The sequence below is a fragment of the Oncorhynchus nerka genome, linkage group LG24 (assembly GCF_034236695.1).
Source record: "Oncorhynchus nerka isolate Pitt River linkage group LG24, Oner_Uvic_2.0, whole genome shotgun sequence".
Classification (NCBI taxonomy): domain Eukaryota; kingdom Metazoa; phylum Chordata; class Actinopteri; order Salmoniformes; family Salmonidae; genus Oncorhynchus; species Oncorhynchus nerka.
The window spans coordinates 89089758-89106109 of NC_088419.1; the positions used below are offsets into that span (position 1 = coordinate 89089758).

A 16352-nucleotide genomic window follows, 5' to 3' on the forward strand; every position below is an offset into this window, starting at 1 on the left:
AGTAGAACAACATGGAGTAGCTAAAGTAGAACAGCACAGTGTAGCTGAAGTAGGACAGTACAGTGTAGCTAAAGTAGAACAGCACAGTGTAGCTGAAGTAGGACAGTACAGTGTAGCTAAAGTAGGGCAGCATAGTGTAGCTGAAGTAGGACAGCACAGTGTAGCTAAAGTAGGACAACATGGATTAGCTAAAGTAGGACAACATGGAGTAGCTAAAGTAGAACATCACAGTGTAGCTAAAGTAGAACAACATGGAGTAGCTAAAGTAGAACAACATGGAGTAGCTAAAGTAGAACAACATGGAGTAGCTAAAGTAGGACAGCATGGAGTAGCTAAAGTAGGACAGCACAGTGTAGCTAAAGTAGGGCAGCATAGTGTAGCTGAAGTAGGACAGCACAGTGTAGCTAAAGTAGGACAACATGGAGTAGCTAAAGTAGAACAACATGGAGTAGCTAAAGTAGAACAACATGGAGTAGCTAAAGTAGAACAACATGGAGTAGCTAAAGTAGGACAGCACAGTGTAGCTAAAGTAGGGCAGCATAGTGTAGCTGAAGTAGGACAGCACAGTGTAGCTAAAGTAGGACAACATGGAGTAGCTAAAGTAGAACAACATGGAGTAGCTAAAGTAGACCAACATGGAGTAGCTAAAGTAGAACAGCACAGTGTAGCTGAAGTAGGACAGCACAGTGTAGCTAAAGTAGAACAGCACAGTGTAGCTAAAGTAGAACAACATGGAGTAGCTAAAGTAGGACAGCACAGTGTAGCTAAAGTAGAACAACATGGAGTAGCTAAAGTAGAACAACATGGAGTAGCTAAAGTAGGGCAGCACAGTGTAGCTGAAGTAGGACAGCACAGTGTAGCTAAAGTAGGGCAGCATAGTGTAGCTGAAGTAGGACAGCACAGTGTAGCTAAAGTAGGGCAGCATAGTGTAGCTGAAGTAGGACAGCACATTGTAGCTAAAGTAGGGCAGCATAGTGTAGCTGAAGTAGGACAGCACAGAGTAGCTAAAGTAGAACAACATGGAGTAGCTAAAGTAGGGCAGCATAGTGTAGCTGAAGTAGGACAGCACAGTGTAGCTAAAGTAGGGCAGCATAGTGTAGCTGAAGTAGGACAGCACAGAGTAGCTAAAGTAGAACAACATGGAGTAGCTAAAGTAGGGCAGCATAGTGTAGCTAAAGTAGGACAGTACAGTGTAGCTAAAGTAGAACAACATGGAGTAGCTAAAGTAGGACAGCACAGTGTAGCTGAAGTAGGACAGCACAGTGTAGCTAAAGTAGGGCAGCACAGTGTAGCTAAAGTAGGGCAGCACAGTGTAGCTAAAGTAGAACAGCACAGTGTAGCTGAAGTAGGACAGCACAGTGTAGCTAAAGTAGGGCAGCACAGTGTAGCTAAAGTAGGACAGCACAGTGTAGCTAAAGTAGGGCAGCACAGTGTAGCTAAAGTAGGGCAGCATAGTGTAGCTAAAGTAGGACAGCCTTATTGGCTTTTCCATTGGAGGAAAGAGATCCAGTTTACATTAGGAACCCCCTGTACTTAGGTTAGGCAGGGACCGGGATCTTGTAGTACTATATACAATTTTGTTGTACTGTTATTAATACTATTATTAATACTGTTGAGTGCATTCAGAATAAGTGGGGCACTTTTTTAATTTCCATCTTCTGCAACCTCTTCAGACATCTATCCAACATATTAGCCCGATACATTTCTGAAATCCTCAGATGTTTCCTAATCAATCACAAATTGAATCTAATTGTCATTGGGGTACAGACCCATTTGCGTACGCTGAGTCAAAACCATATTTTACGCTGAGTCAAAACCATATTTTACGCTGAGTCAAAACCATATTTTACGCTGAGTCAAAACCATATTTTACGCTGAGTCAAAACCATATTTTACGCTGAGTCAAAACCATATTTTCTGTTTTGCATTTGGTAGATTGGGACAACAGGTTAGATACACTGTGACGACAGGTACATTATGTATGGATATATAGACACCCCAGACCAGGATGCAGATACATTATGTATGGATATATAGACACCCCAGACCAGGATGTAGATACATTATGTATGGATATATAGACACCCCAGACCAGGATGCAGATACATTATGTATGGATATATAGACACCCCAGACCAGGATGCAGATACATTATGTATGGATATATAGACACCCCAGACCAGGATGTAGATACATTATGTATGGATATATAGACACCCCAGACCAGGATGCAGATACATTATGTATGGATATATAGACACCCCAGACCAGGATGTAGATACATTATGTATGGATATATAGACACCCCAGACCAGGATGCAGATACATTATGTATGGATATATAGACACCCCAGACCAGGATGTAGATACATTATGTATGGATATATAGACACCCCAGACCAGGATGCAGATACATTATGTATGGATATATAGACACCCCAGACCAGGATGTAGATACATTATGTATGGATATATAGACACCCCAGACCAGGATGTAGATACATTATGTATGGATTTATGGATGTGTGTATAGACATAGCCATCTTGGGATTTCACCTCTGTTATTTATACTAGCTGTGTGAACAGTTTTCCCATGTGGAGCTATTTACAGACTTCATATTGCATAAGGAAGCTATAGACATTATTTTCTCTCCAATTCTTCCACTATTCTTTGAAATTTGCAACCACAAAATAAATAATAATATGTCTTTCACAAAGGACCCAACGTTAGTGGAAACTGCTGCAGTTCCTAAACTGCTGGTGAGGTTTATGCTTGTATAACAAAGATCACTCACATTCAAAGAGGAAGAATTCAAGCTTTTATTTCCTCAAATCCAACAGACTTTAGTAGATGTATTTTCTATCATAAATTAGAAAAAAAGATTAGCAAAGGAAGATGTTAATATCTAAAAACCAACACACTATCAGAAACATTTAAGAAACATTGAATTGCGTCTTAGGAAGAATTATTTACAGATAATCACATGAACTTTATTTGTACACATTTTTCTTTAACCTGAGTATAAAGTTAAAGGAGGACACACACGCTTTTCCCAGTACACAGTGAATTCCAGTACACAGTGAATCCCAGTACACAGTGAATTCCAGTACACAGTGAATCCCAGTACACAGTGAATTCCAGTACACAGTGAATCCCAGTACACAGTGAATTCCAGTACACAGTGAATTCCAGTACACAGTGAATTCCAGTAGACAGTGAATTCCAGTACACAGTGAGTTCCAGTAGACAGTAAATTCCAGTAGACAGTGAATTCCAGTAGACAGTGAATTCCAGTAGACAGTGAATTCCAGTACACAGTGAATTCCAGTACACAGTGAATTCCAGTAGACAGTGAATTCCAGTACACAGTGAATTCCAGTACACAGTGAATTCCAGTAGACAGTGAATTCCCAGCCTAAACTCAGCAATCAAATACAAGTGGAATTACAAGGATAAAAACAACCCTATTAAATTAATTATTAAATGAATTACATTTAAAAGCGATATGTACTGTATACACTGAGTGTACAAAACATTAAGGAGACCGTCCTGATATTGAGTTGAAGGTAACATGTCTCCTCCCCTTCATCTACAGTGATTGAAGTGGATTTAACAAGTGACATCAATAAGGAATCATAGCTTTCTATGTCATGGAAAGAGCAGGTGTTCATAATGTTTTGTCCACTCAGTGTACATTTGTAGATACAGTTTTTAGACTGAACAAAAATATAACCGCAACATGCAACAATCTCTACGATATTACTGAGTTACACTTCATAGAAGGAATATTCATTAGGCCCTAATCTATGGATTTCACGACTGGGCAAGGGCACAGCCATAGGTGGACCTGGGAGGGCATAGGCCCACCCATTTGGGAGACAGGTCCACTCACTGGGGAGCCAGGCCTAGCCAATCAGAATGAGTTTTTCCCCACAAAAGGGATTTTTACAGACAGAAATACTCCTCAGCACCCCCCCTCAGACGGTCGGATGTGAATGTCCTGGGCTGGCGTGGTTACACGTGGTCTGCGGTTGTGAGGCCGGTTGGATGTACTGCCAAATTCAATCAAATGACGTTGGAGGTGGCTTATGGTAGACAAATTACCATTCAATTATCTGGCAACAGCTCCAGTCGACATTCCTGCAGTCAGCATGCAAATTGCACGCTCCTTCAAAACTTGGGATTGTGCTGTGTGACAAAACTGCACATTTTAGAGTGGCCTTTTATTGTCCACAGCACAAGGTGCACCTGTGTAATACTCGTGTTGTTTAATCAGCTTCTTGATATGCCACACCTGTCAGGTGGATGGATTATCTTGGCAAATGGGAAATGCTCACTAACAGGGATGTAAACAAATTTGTGCTCAATTTGAGAGAAATACGTTTTTTTGTGCGTATGGAACATTTCTGAGATCTTTTATTTCAGCTCGTGAAACATGGCAACAACACCTTCACATGTTGCAATTCTATTTTTGTTCAGTTTACATGATGTAGGACAGTAGATACAACCTATAGTGTCTGTAGTATTTACGCATGGACATTTTAAGGTCTAAGAGCACACATTGATCACTGAAAGGCATCACACCCAATTCTCCAGGGACCATAACAGTAAGTGCCTTCATTTTCTCACTCGGTCATGGCCTAGGTAGAGCTGTGTGAGTGGGGCATCTTCCTCACACCCGTCTCTCCTCACCTCGCCTGAAGGAACAAACAGTAACATGATTACGATGTGGTGTCTGATTGATTCCATTTGAATATCTAAACTGGGTTTATCATTACTAACGTCTAGCATTAGGAGATCAGCTCAAACTGATCTATTTGATAATGAGTTATTTATTGAACCTTTATTTCTGCAGTCAACAGTGAGTGTAACACTAGTGACTATGAGAGTCAGGGGTGTGTATGTACCATGTGGGGTTTACTGATCACTGGTGCTGCAATGGATGGCCCCCCCTTCAAGGCTGACATCAGTCCGAGAGGCTTTTGGCCGGTGAGCTGCATTACAGACAAAACATTACAAACGGATAGAGTTTTACAGCAGATCCTCCTGATCCCCAGAGCTTTATGGACTCCTCATAATACTTGTGACGTAGCCAAAAATATATAGAAAATGCACACAGACACACACACACTTGAAACAGTGAATTTCTAAATCGGCATGAGACCTCCGTAGCCCGTAGCTACCGACAAACCATCGGTCAAACTGTGCTTCCTCCTCCTGACGTGTGGTTATCGTCTGTCCATCCCTTCATTTATCTAGGCTGTCTGTCTCTTCCTGTGTCCCCCCGACACCATTATTATGCTGACTGAGTCTTTCTCCTCAGCTATGCACTGGGACAACCATTATTGAAGGCAGTGTTTCCTTGGGTTACATTGCTCAACTGCTAACGTAGGGTTGTAGTGGGCTGGTAATGTAGTTCACTCAATACCATAGGGTCCCCACTGATAACAAGCTTCTTTGGTTGGATCTGCTTGCTATCTAATGTAAATGTAAATTTACAGTTCTGATAGTGTGCGCAATTATTATTCTCTTACCTTAGGGTTACAGTTGGTTAGAGCGGTGGTGAGTGACTCGACATTCCCGTTGAGTGTTTTGACCTCAGCCTCCCTCAGAATCAGTCTCTCTCCCTGCAGGCTCTTCTCCTCCCTCAGCCGGTTCTGTTCCTTCAGCAGAGTCTCTACCTGCCTGTCGTGGTTCTCCCGGATCTCTAACAGCAGCCTGCTGCTCTCCGCCGCCGTCACGCTGCGGTTTTGGACACACTGCTGGAGGTCAAGGGTCAGATGGCTGTTCTGGACCTCCAGGCGACTGGACTGGGTCTGGATGTTTGCCACCTGGATGAAGAGGATAACATATTGTAGTAAATTCTTGGGGTATCCCCAACCGGGACTTGAACCAGGGGCCCAGAGACTGTCAAGCCAACACCTTAACTGTTATACTAAGAGGTCCGAACCTCTTGAAAAGGTCGCTAGGTGTTGGATTAATTAAGATGCTCTACAGAGCCAGGTTGCTGGATGTTTGTTTGTAGAAAGTGATGTGCAAATATACTTTTATTGATTAATTGATTGATACTGTAGGCAGTTGGGTAAAGCAGAAACAGACTGAGGACACTGGCTAACCTGTAAACTCCATGCTAAATTGAACATACCAATACTTTCAAAGTATGTTACATAAATATTTGACCCAGGTCTGGTTCTTCTACATACCTTGTTTCCCACGTTGTCCAGGTATCTCTGGAATTTGTCCTCAACCTCCTTAGACAGGTTGGAACATCTGGCCCTGATGTTCTCCATCTGCTCTGTCTGCTTCTCACAGGTCAGGTGAAAGGTCATGGAGTGGGGGAACAGGTTGTCGATGCGCACCAGGAAGTTACTGGTCACCATTTGGATCCCCTCCAGAGACTTGGCAAAGTCCTCTTTACACTTCTGGGTGTAGAGTTTCAGGTGTTCCTTCAGGTTGTTGTTCTCCCTCCGCAAAGAGATGGTCTCAAGGTTGTGGGCGTCACGGTCCTTGATGGCATTGTCCCTCTCGATGCGGATGTACTGGTTGGTCTGGGTGAAGTTGGCTTCGATCAGTTTGATCATTGCTGCCTGCTGGGAGTTCAGAGACTGGAGGGTTTTTACCTCAGCTGAGGAGAAAAGATATCGCAGCAGAAATTGTTGTGACTTGTTGTTATTAGATTGAAATGTTTGGGTCAATGTGTCACTGTGTCACTGTGTCAGGTCTCTATCCCAGTATTAGAATAGAACGCTCTGCCTAAGCCTGAGGGACAAAGGGGAAGTAATAACGTACTGTTAGGAGTGGCAAAGATTAAAGGGGTGGTGGGTCCCCGGACTTGGGTAGCACGGCTCATCTCTATTTTCTTCTTGTCTGTTTCACACTGGCTCTGTGGAGGACAGAAAGTGTCAGGTTTATTCTTCATAAATGAAAGCTATGCTCTAATTGAAATAAACTGTCACTTTTTGGGAGAAAAGTTAGTGTGCAGATATTCTTGCATTATAGTCATGTAAGTGCAAAAACATTTGTTTTTATCTAACCTCTGAGATAAAACATAAATCAATTTCACAAGAGAGAACTGATATAATTTGCAGCAGAAAGTTTAAAAAATTGTTCATAAATGTATAATTGTCTCTGTATAGTAATTATTTCTCAGATCTAATGCCCAAATAATTCCTGCACACTAAATGCTTCTAGTGCTGTACATCAGCTCACAAAATCTAAATGAACAAAACATGAGCTAGTATCTATTTATATTACATCATAATGTTACAGTCCCATCTCCTCACCGCTTTCAGTATGAGGGCTCTGATCTGCTCCCCGGAGGCATTCGCTGCTTTCTTTATCATGGCCACCTCTCCCTCCAGGGCTGTCTTCTCAGCCTTCCTGGCCCCCAGCGCAGCTCCCAGGTCAGCTTTATCCTTCCTCAGGTTAATGTTGTTCTCGCTGATCCTGTTCAAACTCTGCTCCAGCTCCTCTACCCTCCTCTCTTCAGCAGACTTCTCTGGCTGGCCGTAGACCAGGAACAGCACCAGGCTCACGATGATGAGGGACTGGATCAGAGAGGAGAAGAAGAAGACCACCCTCATGTAATAGCCGCAGCTCTTTCCCTTTGCCTTGTGGATGTCCTTGGCCTCCAGACCAAACTTGGCCTGTGAGTAGCTGTTGCCACTGTACATCTCTGCTGGATGTCGGTGTGGTCAAGAAGAGGGTATTGAAAAGTTAATGGAGGTCTCTTTGGTTTCTCAGGGGAATTTCCCTCCTTCAAAAAGCTCTCTTGGTGCTCTCTCAAAAATTGCTGAAGCCTCAAAATGAGTAAACTCTTAGGTTACTAATGTTTAAAACGAACCAGAGTCAAATTCTCTTTGTCAGTAGTCCTGTATCTATGTAAAGGGTGACCCTGAAGACCCTGTTTATAAACGTGGAGGCACACTTCCTACACTGTGACTCCTTCCTGGCCCTCCCCTGGCCCCTGGGTAGCCCGGCCCAGCCAGCGCACCTCTCCAGAGGTTATCATAACTTCACCCGTCTGGGCTGACATCACTTTCACATTGCTAGCACTGCACAGCCCTCCTACAACCGTCAGAGACTATCATCACAGAATAACATATCAAATACATTGAAATAAAAAACGACAATGTACAAATCCATACAGTAATGTCATGAGTTATTTGCAGATGGTGCATGGCTGAAGGACTGATCCATCTATCTTGGTATGTTAGTGTGAACATCTATCTTATTGTTTTATGTCAACCCAATAGGAGCTGAGATACCAGTCGTTTCATTTGAAAATAAAAAGCATTACAACAAAAAAATATTAGAAATGAGGTTGAGATATCATGTTGGGAGATACCCTCCCGACACCAGCCCAGGCTTCTCCTCAGACACCAGAGCAGGCTCTGTCAGACCTCTCTCACCCCTCCCAGACACCAGCCCAGGCTTCTCACAGTTCTCAGTCAGACCTCCTCACCCTCCCAGACACCAGCCCAGGCTCTCACAGTCAGACCCTCCCAGACACCAGCCCAGGCTTCTCACAGTCAGACCTCTCTCACCCCTCCCAGACACCAGCCCAGGCTTCTCACAGTCAGACCTCTCTCACCCCTCCCAGACACCAGCCCAGGCTTCTCACAGTCAGACCTCTCTCACCCTTCCCAGACACCAAATGTGGACGTGGCCCGTGCAGCACTGTGGGGAATAGTTGTTATTTTGTGATCCCTGAGAGGAGGACAGTTCCTTATTGTTGTTCTGGTAACTCCTCTATCATAGCTGCCCCTGTGTCTGTGTGCTGCCTGGGGAACAGGAAATAGCATCTGCATGTGTGGATCACATTGTTCATTCATTTGTGGATGGAATGTGATCAGGAATTTGGCATTTGGGTTGTTTAGCATGATAGCACGGCGTTTTACTCCGAAATGTGATTTTCTTTTAATTAATCAGAAGTTACTTGAATTTCTGTTTTGTTATATATTTTTGTACGATTGTTAAAATATTTTACAATATAAAACATACACATACAAACTACAACATACAGATGCACACCTACATGCACATAACCCTGCCCAGACCCACCTGCTCACAACCCCCATCTCCTCTCTGCCAAATGGTCTCAAACTGCACAATTGTGTTTCTCTCTGTTGCCCATGCACTTTAAACATTTAGATAATAAAGCATTTGACTTTTGGTTGATTTCCAGTGTTTAAGTATGTGTTATTTCAAGATGATTGAAGAGAATTTCTGTGTCTGGGGGGCTGCTGTGAACACTGTGAGTGAAGTGCTGAAAGATGAGTTTTTTAGAAGCATTGCGTACAGTCATTAAACTTGGTCTAATATACTCGAAAGTCTACTAAAGTGAGACTTTGTTCTTGTGTTTCTTGGTTATTTACATAGATTTGTTCTCAAGCTAGGTTGCTTTTCAATGTTTGAGTTTGCTTCCACTGCTAGCAGAAAGAGACCTCTACTAGTGAGACTCACTGGACGACCCAAGTGGCCCTGTTACCAAGGTAACATTTTTTATTTAACCAGGTAAAGTTGACTGAGAACACATTCTCATTTACAGCAACAACCTGGGCAATAGTTACAGGGGAGAGGAGATGAATGAGCCAATTGTATGTAACCTGGGGATGATTAGGTGACTGTATGAAGGCCAGATTTGGGAATTTAGCCAGGACACTGGGGTTAACACCCCTACTCTTACAATAAGTGCAACGCGATCTTTAGTGACCACAGAGTCAGGACACCTGTTTAACGTCTAATCCGAAAGACAGCACCCTACACAGGGCAATGCCCCAAATCACTGCACTGGGGCATTTGGGATATTTTTTTTAGACCAGAGGAAAGAAATAGTGCCTCCTGTTGGCCATCCAACACCACTTCCAGCAGCATCTGGTCTCCCATCCAGGGAACAACCCTGCTTACCTTCAGAGGCCAGCCAGCAGTGGGATGCAGGGTGGTATGCTGCTGGAATAATACTGAACACGTTTATATTGTAGTCATTTAGCAGTGATGCCGCTGGCTCAATGCAGCAGCCGAAACATTTTATCTGGGACATTTTGGTTAGAAGACTCAGATCACAGAATATTAAATTAAATTGAGCAATATAGCACATTACTTCTTACTAGTAATACATTTCATGTTTTAGAAATATTGCTAAGCGTGCTCATTTATTTTTTGGATTAATTATGGTGGAAACATATTTTGACTGGTAGATTAGTGTCTGGTAGATTATAGTGGCTGGTAGATTATAGTGACTGGTAGATCTACCTGCCAGTACCTGGTATACAAAAAAAGTTTGTTTTAGGCCCTGATTCCACTTCACAATACATCGACAAATTACAACAATTGAACCAGGGTGTGCCGAGCGGGTGGCTACTGACATATTTGATTTCTGTTCTTAAATCAGTTTTAGAGAGGCTGTGGCTTGTGATGTTTTTGCCACAACCTCTCAAGATAGATGCTTATAAAAACATGATATATTTTTTGAAGTGTTATGAGATACAGGTCAGAGGGACTGACATCTCTGAAACAAAAACAGTCTAAACTGCCTTTGTCTCCATAACTCTAAAATAAAGACTGTGGTCCTCGAGGGATGTTTATCCTCGCTTTTTAAATCAAATATTTAATTATACCTGGGTCTCTAAACTCAATAGATGCCCCTACAAAGCAGTATATTACCAGTGAAACATTAAAAAGAGGCCGTAGCCCCACGAGTACGGGGGCTGTCAACCATTGCTTGACTAAGCTTTCTAAAGGACACATATATATATATATACTACCACCTAGTGGTGAAAAGACATACTAGATCTGGGACACAAAAACAACATGTAGATTAAACGTAACATTTATCTTTTAATCATCAGATACAGATCAACGAAAGTACAATTGACAAAACAAGCAACATAAGTGGGAATATAAACAGCCGATCTGACAAGGCAAACGTACCCATCAGAGGGTGTACGGATGGAAAAACAAGAGAATTAATCAGATTACAACCTTTCCCAAACAGCCCATGACAACAACTTTGCTCCTGACAGTGTATATAGCTATATTTAGTTATTTCAATGTACGTTTTCCACAAGCCAGCAATGGAAATGGGTGACATCTATTGTGTAGGCCTAGAAGTGCCACCATGGATTTCACTCTTTAAGACTTGTAGGGAAAACACTGTCCCCAGATCAGGTTTAAAACCAAATGGAATACATACACACATGCTTCTTAATTTCCCCATTGTTATCTCCTAGCAACCCATCTCCTAGCAACCCATCTCCTTGTCCAGTTAGAGCAGTGTTCTCCAAGCCTGGTTCTGGAGAGCTACAGCGTGTGCAAACGTTTAGTCCAGCGCCGGGCACTAACACACTTGACTCAGCAGGCTTTTGCTCCAACCCTGCACTAACACACCTCTTGATTCAGTGTCAAATTAGCAAAAGCCTGCAGACCCTGTAACTCTCCAGGACCAGGGTACTCTGAAGACCCCCAAGTTAAACACGCCTCCCCTGGGGGTCCGTCGCTCTACCAGGCACCTCCAGTTAGACGGTGGCCTCTACGTCCTGGGGGTCATCTCCCTCTAGCAGGCTGTAGGAGGCATGGCTCTGGAAGGGTCTCTGGAGGGGGTGGGACAGCAGCTTGGCCATGCAGTTGTGGAGCTCGATGGCCGGCCCACACAGAGATACCTCGAAGTGGTAACAGGTGCCTTTAGAGTCCAGGTTACAGAACGATGTGTAGATGTCCTACAGAGAGATAAGAAATTACAGTTTAAGTGAAACGATATCTCCTCTAAGTCGAACAGTTTTTCAGGTTTCAGTGATAGAACAGGAAGTGAATTCGGAAAGTATTCAGACCCCTTGACATTTTCCATTTTGTTACGTTACAGCCTTATTCTAAAATGGATGGAAAAAAAAAAATGTTTGCGAAGTTATATATATATATATATATAAGTATACAGACCCTTTGCTATGAGACTCGAAATTGAGCTCAGGTGATTGTGTTGAGGCACAATTTGGGGGAAGGGTACCAACACATTTCTGCAGCATTGAAGGCCCCCCAAAACCCAGTGTCCCCCGTCATTCTTAAATGGATGAAGTTTGGAACCACCAAGACTCTTTGAGCTGGCCACCCGGCCAAATTGAGCAATCGGGGGAGAAGGCCCTTGGTCAGGGAGGTGACTAAGAACCCAATGGTCACTCTGACAGAGCTCCAGAGTTCCTCTGTGGAGATGGGAGAACCTTCCAGAACGACAACCATTTCTGCAGCACTCCACCAATCAGGCCTTTATGGTAGAGTGGCCAGACGGAAGCCACTCCTCAGTAAAAGGCACATGACAGCCCACTTGGAGTTTGCCAAAAGGCACCTAAAGGACTCTCAGACCATGAGAAACAAGATTCTCTGGTCTGATGAAACCAAGATTGAAATTTTTGGTCTGAATGCCAAGTGTCACATCTGGAGGAAACCTGGCACCATCCCTGCGGTGAAGCATGGTGGTGGCAGCATCATGCTCTGGGGAGGTTTTCCAGAGGCAGGGACTGGGAGACTAGTCGGGATCGAGGGAAAAGTAAAAGGATGAAAGTACAGAGAGATCCTTGATGAAAACCTGCTCCAGAGCGCTCATGACCCTAAGCAGCACACAGCCAAGACAAAGCAAGAATGGCTTCAGGACAATTCTCTGAATTTCCATGAGTGGCCCAGCCAGTGCCCGGACTAGAACTGGATCGAACATGTCTGAAGAGACCTGGAAATAGCTGTGCAGCAATGTTATTTATTTATACATTTGCAAAAATGTTTTTAAAAAACAGTTTTTGCTTTGTCATTATGGGGTATTGTGTGTAGACTGATGAGGAAAAACTGCTGTAACGTAAAAGTCAAGGGGTCTGAATACTTTCCGAATGCACTGTATATACAGAAGTATGTGGACACCCCATCAAATTTGTGGATTTGGCTATTTCAGCCACACCCATTGTTGACAGGTGTATAAAATCGAGCACACAGCCATGCAATCTCCATAGACAAACATTGGCAGTAGAATGGCCTTACTGAGAAGCTCAGTGACTTCCAACATGGCACCGTCATAGGATGCCACCTTTCCAACTAGTCAGTTCGTCAAATTTCTGCCCTGCTTGGACTGCCCCGGTCAACTCTTAAGTGCTGTTATTGTGAAGTGGAAACGGCTAGGAGTAACAAAGTCTCAGCCGCAAAGTGGTAGGCCACACAAGCTCAGAGAACGGAACCGCCGAGTGCTGAAAAATTATCTGTCCTCGGTTGCAACACTCACTGCCAAGTTCCAAACTGCCTCTGGAAGCAATGTCAGCACAAGAACTGTTCGTCGGGAGCTTCGTGAAATGGGTTTCCATGGCTGAGCAGCCGCACACAACCCTAAGATCACCATGCGCAATGCCACGCGTCGACTAGTGTGAAGCTTGCCGCCATTGGACTCTGGAACAGTGGGAACATGTTCTCTGGAATGATGAATCCCTCAATGTGATCAAGACAAAGGAGATGATTGTGGACTACAGGAAAAAGAGGACAGAGCACGCCCCCATTCTCATCAACGCGGGCTGTAGTGGAGCAGGTTGACAGCTTCAAGTTCCTTGGTGTCCACATCGCCAACAAACTAACATGGTCCAAGCACATCAAGACAGTCGTGAAGAGGGCACGACAAAACCTATAGACGGTTCACTCTGCTACCGCACAGCAAGCAGTACTGGAGCACCAAGTCTAGGTACAAGAGGCTTCTAAACCCTCAAGTCATAAGACTCCTGAACACCTAATCAAATGGCTACCCAGATTATTTGCATTGACCCCCCCCCCTTTTACACCGCTGCTACTCTCTGTTGTTATCATCTATGCATAGTCACTTTAATAACTTTACCTACATGTACATATTACCTCAATTACCTTTTTATTTATTTGAAACTGCATTGTTGGTTAGGAGCACGTAAGTAAGCATTTTACTGTAAGGTCTACTACACCTGTTGTATTCAGCATTTCACTGTAAGGTCTACTACACCTGTTGTATTCAGCATTTCACTGTAAGGTCTACTACACCTGTTGTATTCAGCATTTCACTGTAAGGTCTACTACACCTGTTGTATTCAGCATTTCACTGTAAGGTCTACTACACCTGTTGTATTCAGCATTTCACTGTGAGGTCTACTACACCTGTTGTATTCAGCATTTCACTGTAAGGTCTACTACACCTGTTGTATTCAGCATTTCACTGTAAGGTCTACTACACCTGTTGTATTCAGCATTTTACTGTAAGGTCTACTACACCTGTTGTATTCAGCATTTCACTGTATTCAGCATTTTACTGGTCTACTACACCTGTTGTATTCAGCATTTCACTGTAAGGTCTACTACACCTGTTGTATTCAGCATTTTACTGTAAGGTCTACTACACCTGTTGTATTCAGCATTTTACTGTAAGGTCTACTACACCTGTTGTATTCAGCATTTCACTGTAAGGTCTACTACACCTGTTGTTTTCAGCATTTCACTGTAAGGTCTACTACACCTGTTGTATTCAGCATTTTACTGTAAGGTCTACTACACCTGTTGTATTCAGCATTTCACTGTAAGGTCTACTACACCTGTTGTATTCAGCATTTCACTGTAAGGTCTACTACACCTGTTGTATTCAGCATTTCACTGTAAGGTCTACTACACCTGTTGTATTCAGCATTTCACTGTAAGGTCTACTACACCTGTTGTATTCAGCATTTCTACACCTGTTGTATTCAGCATTTCACTGTTATGTCTACACCTGTTGTATTCAGCATTTTACTGTAAGGTCTACTACACCTGTTGTATTCAGCATTTCACTGTAAGGTCTACTACACCTGTTGTATTCAGCATTTCACTGTAAGGTCTACTACACCTGTTGTATTCAGCATTTCACTGAAGGTCTACTACACCTGTTGTATTCGGCATTTCACTGTAAGGTCTACTACACCTGTTGTATTCAGCATTTCACTGTTATGTCTACACCTGTTGTATTCAGCATTTTACTGTAAGGTCTACTACACCTGTTGTATTCAGCATTTTACTGTAAGGTCTACTACACCTGTTGTATTCAGCATTTCACTGTAAGGTCTACCTACACCTGTTGTATTCAGCATTTCACTGTAAGGTCTACTACACCTGTTTTATTCAGCATTTTACTGTAAGGTCTACTACACCTGTTGTATTCAGCATTTTACTGTGAGGTCTACTACACCTGTTGTGTTCAGCATTTCACTGTAAGGTCTACCTACACCTGTTGTGTTCAGCATTTCACTGTAAGGTCTACCTACACCTGTTGTGTTCAGCATTTCACTGTAAGGTCTACCTACACCTGTTGTGTTCAGCATTTCACTGTAAGGTCTACTACACCTGTTGTATTCAGCATTTCACTGTAAGGTCTACTACACCTGTTGTATTCAGCATTTCACTGTAAGGTCTACTACACCTGTTGTATTCAGCATTTCACTGTAAGGTCTACTACACCTGTTGTATTCAGCATTTCACTGTAAGGTCTACTACACCTGTTGTATTCAGCATTTCACTGTAAGGTCTACCTACACCTGTTGTATTCAGCATTTCACTGTAAGGTCTACTACACCTGTTGTATTCAGCATTTCACTGTAAGGTCTACCTACACCTGCTGTATTCAGCATTTCACTGTAAGGTCTACCTACACCTGTTGTATTCAGCATTTCACTGTAAGGTCTACTACACCTGTTGTATTCAGCATTTCACTGTAAGGTCTACCTACACCTGTTGTATTCAGCATTTCACTGTAAGGTCTACTACACCTGTTGTATTCAGCATTTCACTGTAAGGTCTACTACACCTGTTGTATTCAGCATTTCACTGTAAGGTCTACCTACACCTGTTGTATTCAGCATTTCACTGTAAGGTCTACTACACCTGTTGTATTCAGCATTTCACTGTAAGGTCTACTACACCTGTTGTATTCAGCATTTCACTGTAAGGTCTACCTACACCTGTTTTATTCAGCATTTCACTGTAAGGTCTACTACACCTGTTGTATTCAGCATTTCACTGTAAGGTCTACCTACACCTGTTGTATTCAGCATTTCACTGTAAGGTCTACCTACACCTGTTGTGTTCAGCATTTCACTGTAAGGTCTACTACACCTGTTGTGTTCAGCATTTCACTGTAAGGTCTACTACACCTGTTGTATTCAGCATTTCCCTGTAAGGTCTACCTACACCTGTTGTATTCAGCATTTCACTGTAAGGTCTACTACACCTGTTGTATTCAGCATTTCACTGTAAGGTCTACTACACCTGTTGTATTCAGCATTTCACTGTAAGGTCTACTACACCTGTTGTATTCAGCATTTCACTGTAAGGTCTACTACAC

At 43.0% G+C, this 16352-nt stretch overlaps 2 protein-coding genes across 2 annotated transcripts in view; both read right to left on the reverse strand.

The window, feature by feature from the left end:
* Positions 1 to 2806: 2806 nt before the first annotated feature.
* Positions 2807 to 7889, reverse strand: plvapb (plasmalemma vesicle associated protein b). The gene is made up of 6 exons (XM_029651044.2): positions 7285 to 7889; positions 6791 to 6884; positions 6205 to 6626; positions 5536 to 5832; positions 4909 to 4995; positions 2807 to 4698 (listed from the first exon to the last, which is right to left on the reverse strand). Exons 1-6 carry the CDS (start codon positions 7672 to 7674, stop codon positions 4690 to 4692), a joined length of 1299 nt encoding a protein of 432 aa, XP_029506904.1. The 5' UTR covers positions 7675 to 7889; the 3' UTR covers positions 2807 to 4689.
* Positions 7890 to 10820: 2931 nt separating this feature from the next.
* The window catches only part of babam1 (BRISC and BRCA1 A complex member 1), a 33859-nt gene continuing 28327 nt past the window's right edge, over positions 10821 to 16352 (reverse strand). The window contains exon 9 of the mRNA XM_065009263.1: positions 10821 to 11718. Within this exon, the coding sequence (XP_064865335.1) occupies positions 11518 to 11718 (201 nt within the window). The 3' untranslated portion in view covers positions 10821 to 11517. The remainder of the gene's footprint in view (positions 11719 to 16352) is intronic.

What these genes read in the sequence shown, in the direction of transcription:
- plvapb (XM_029651044.2), bottom strand. Translation starts at nt 7,674, where the DNA reads ATGTACAGTGGCAACAGCTACTCACAGGCCAAGTTTGGTCTGGAGGCC. An exon ending in AATCTTTGCCACTCCTAACA is followed by an intron (nt 6,627 to 6,790) that starts GTACGTTATTAC and finishes TTTTCTCCTCAG; the next exon opens with CTGAGGTAAAAACCCTCCAG. An exon ending in TAACCAACTGTAACCCTAAG is followed by an intron (nt 4,996 to 5,535) that starts GTAAGAGAATAA and finishes TCTGTAATGCAG; the next exon opens with CTCACCGGCCAAAAGCCTCT.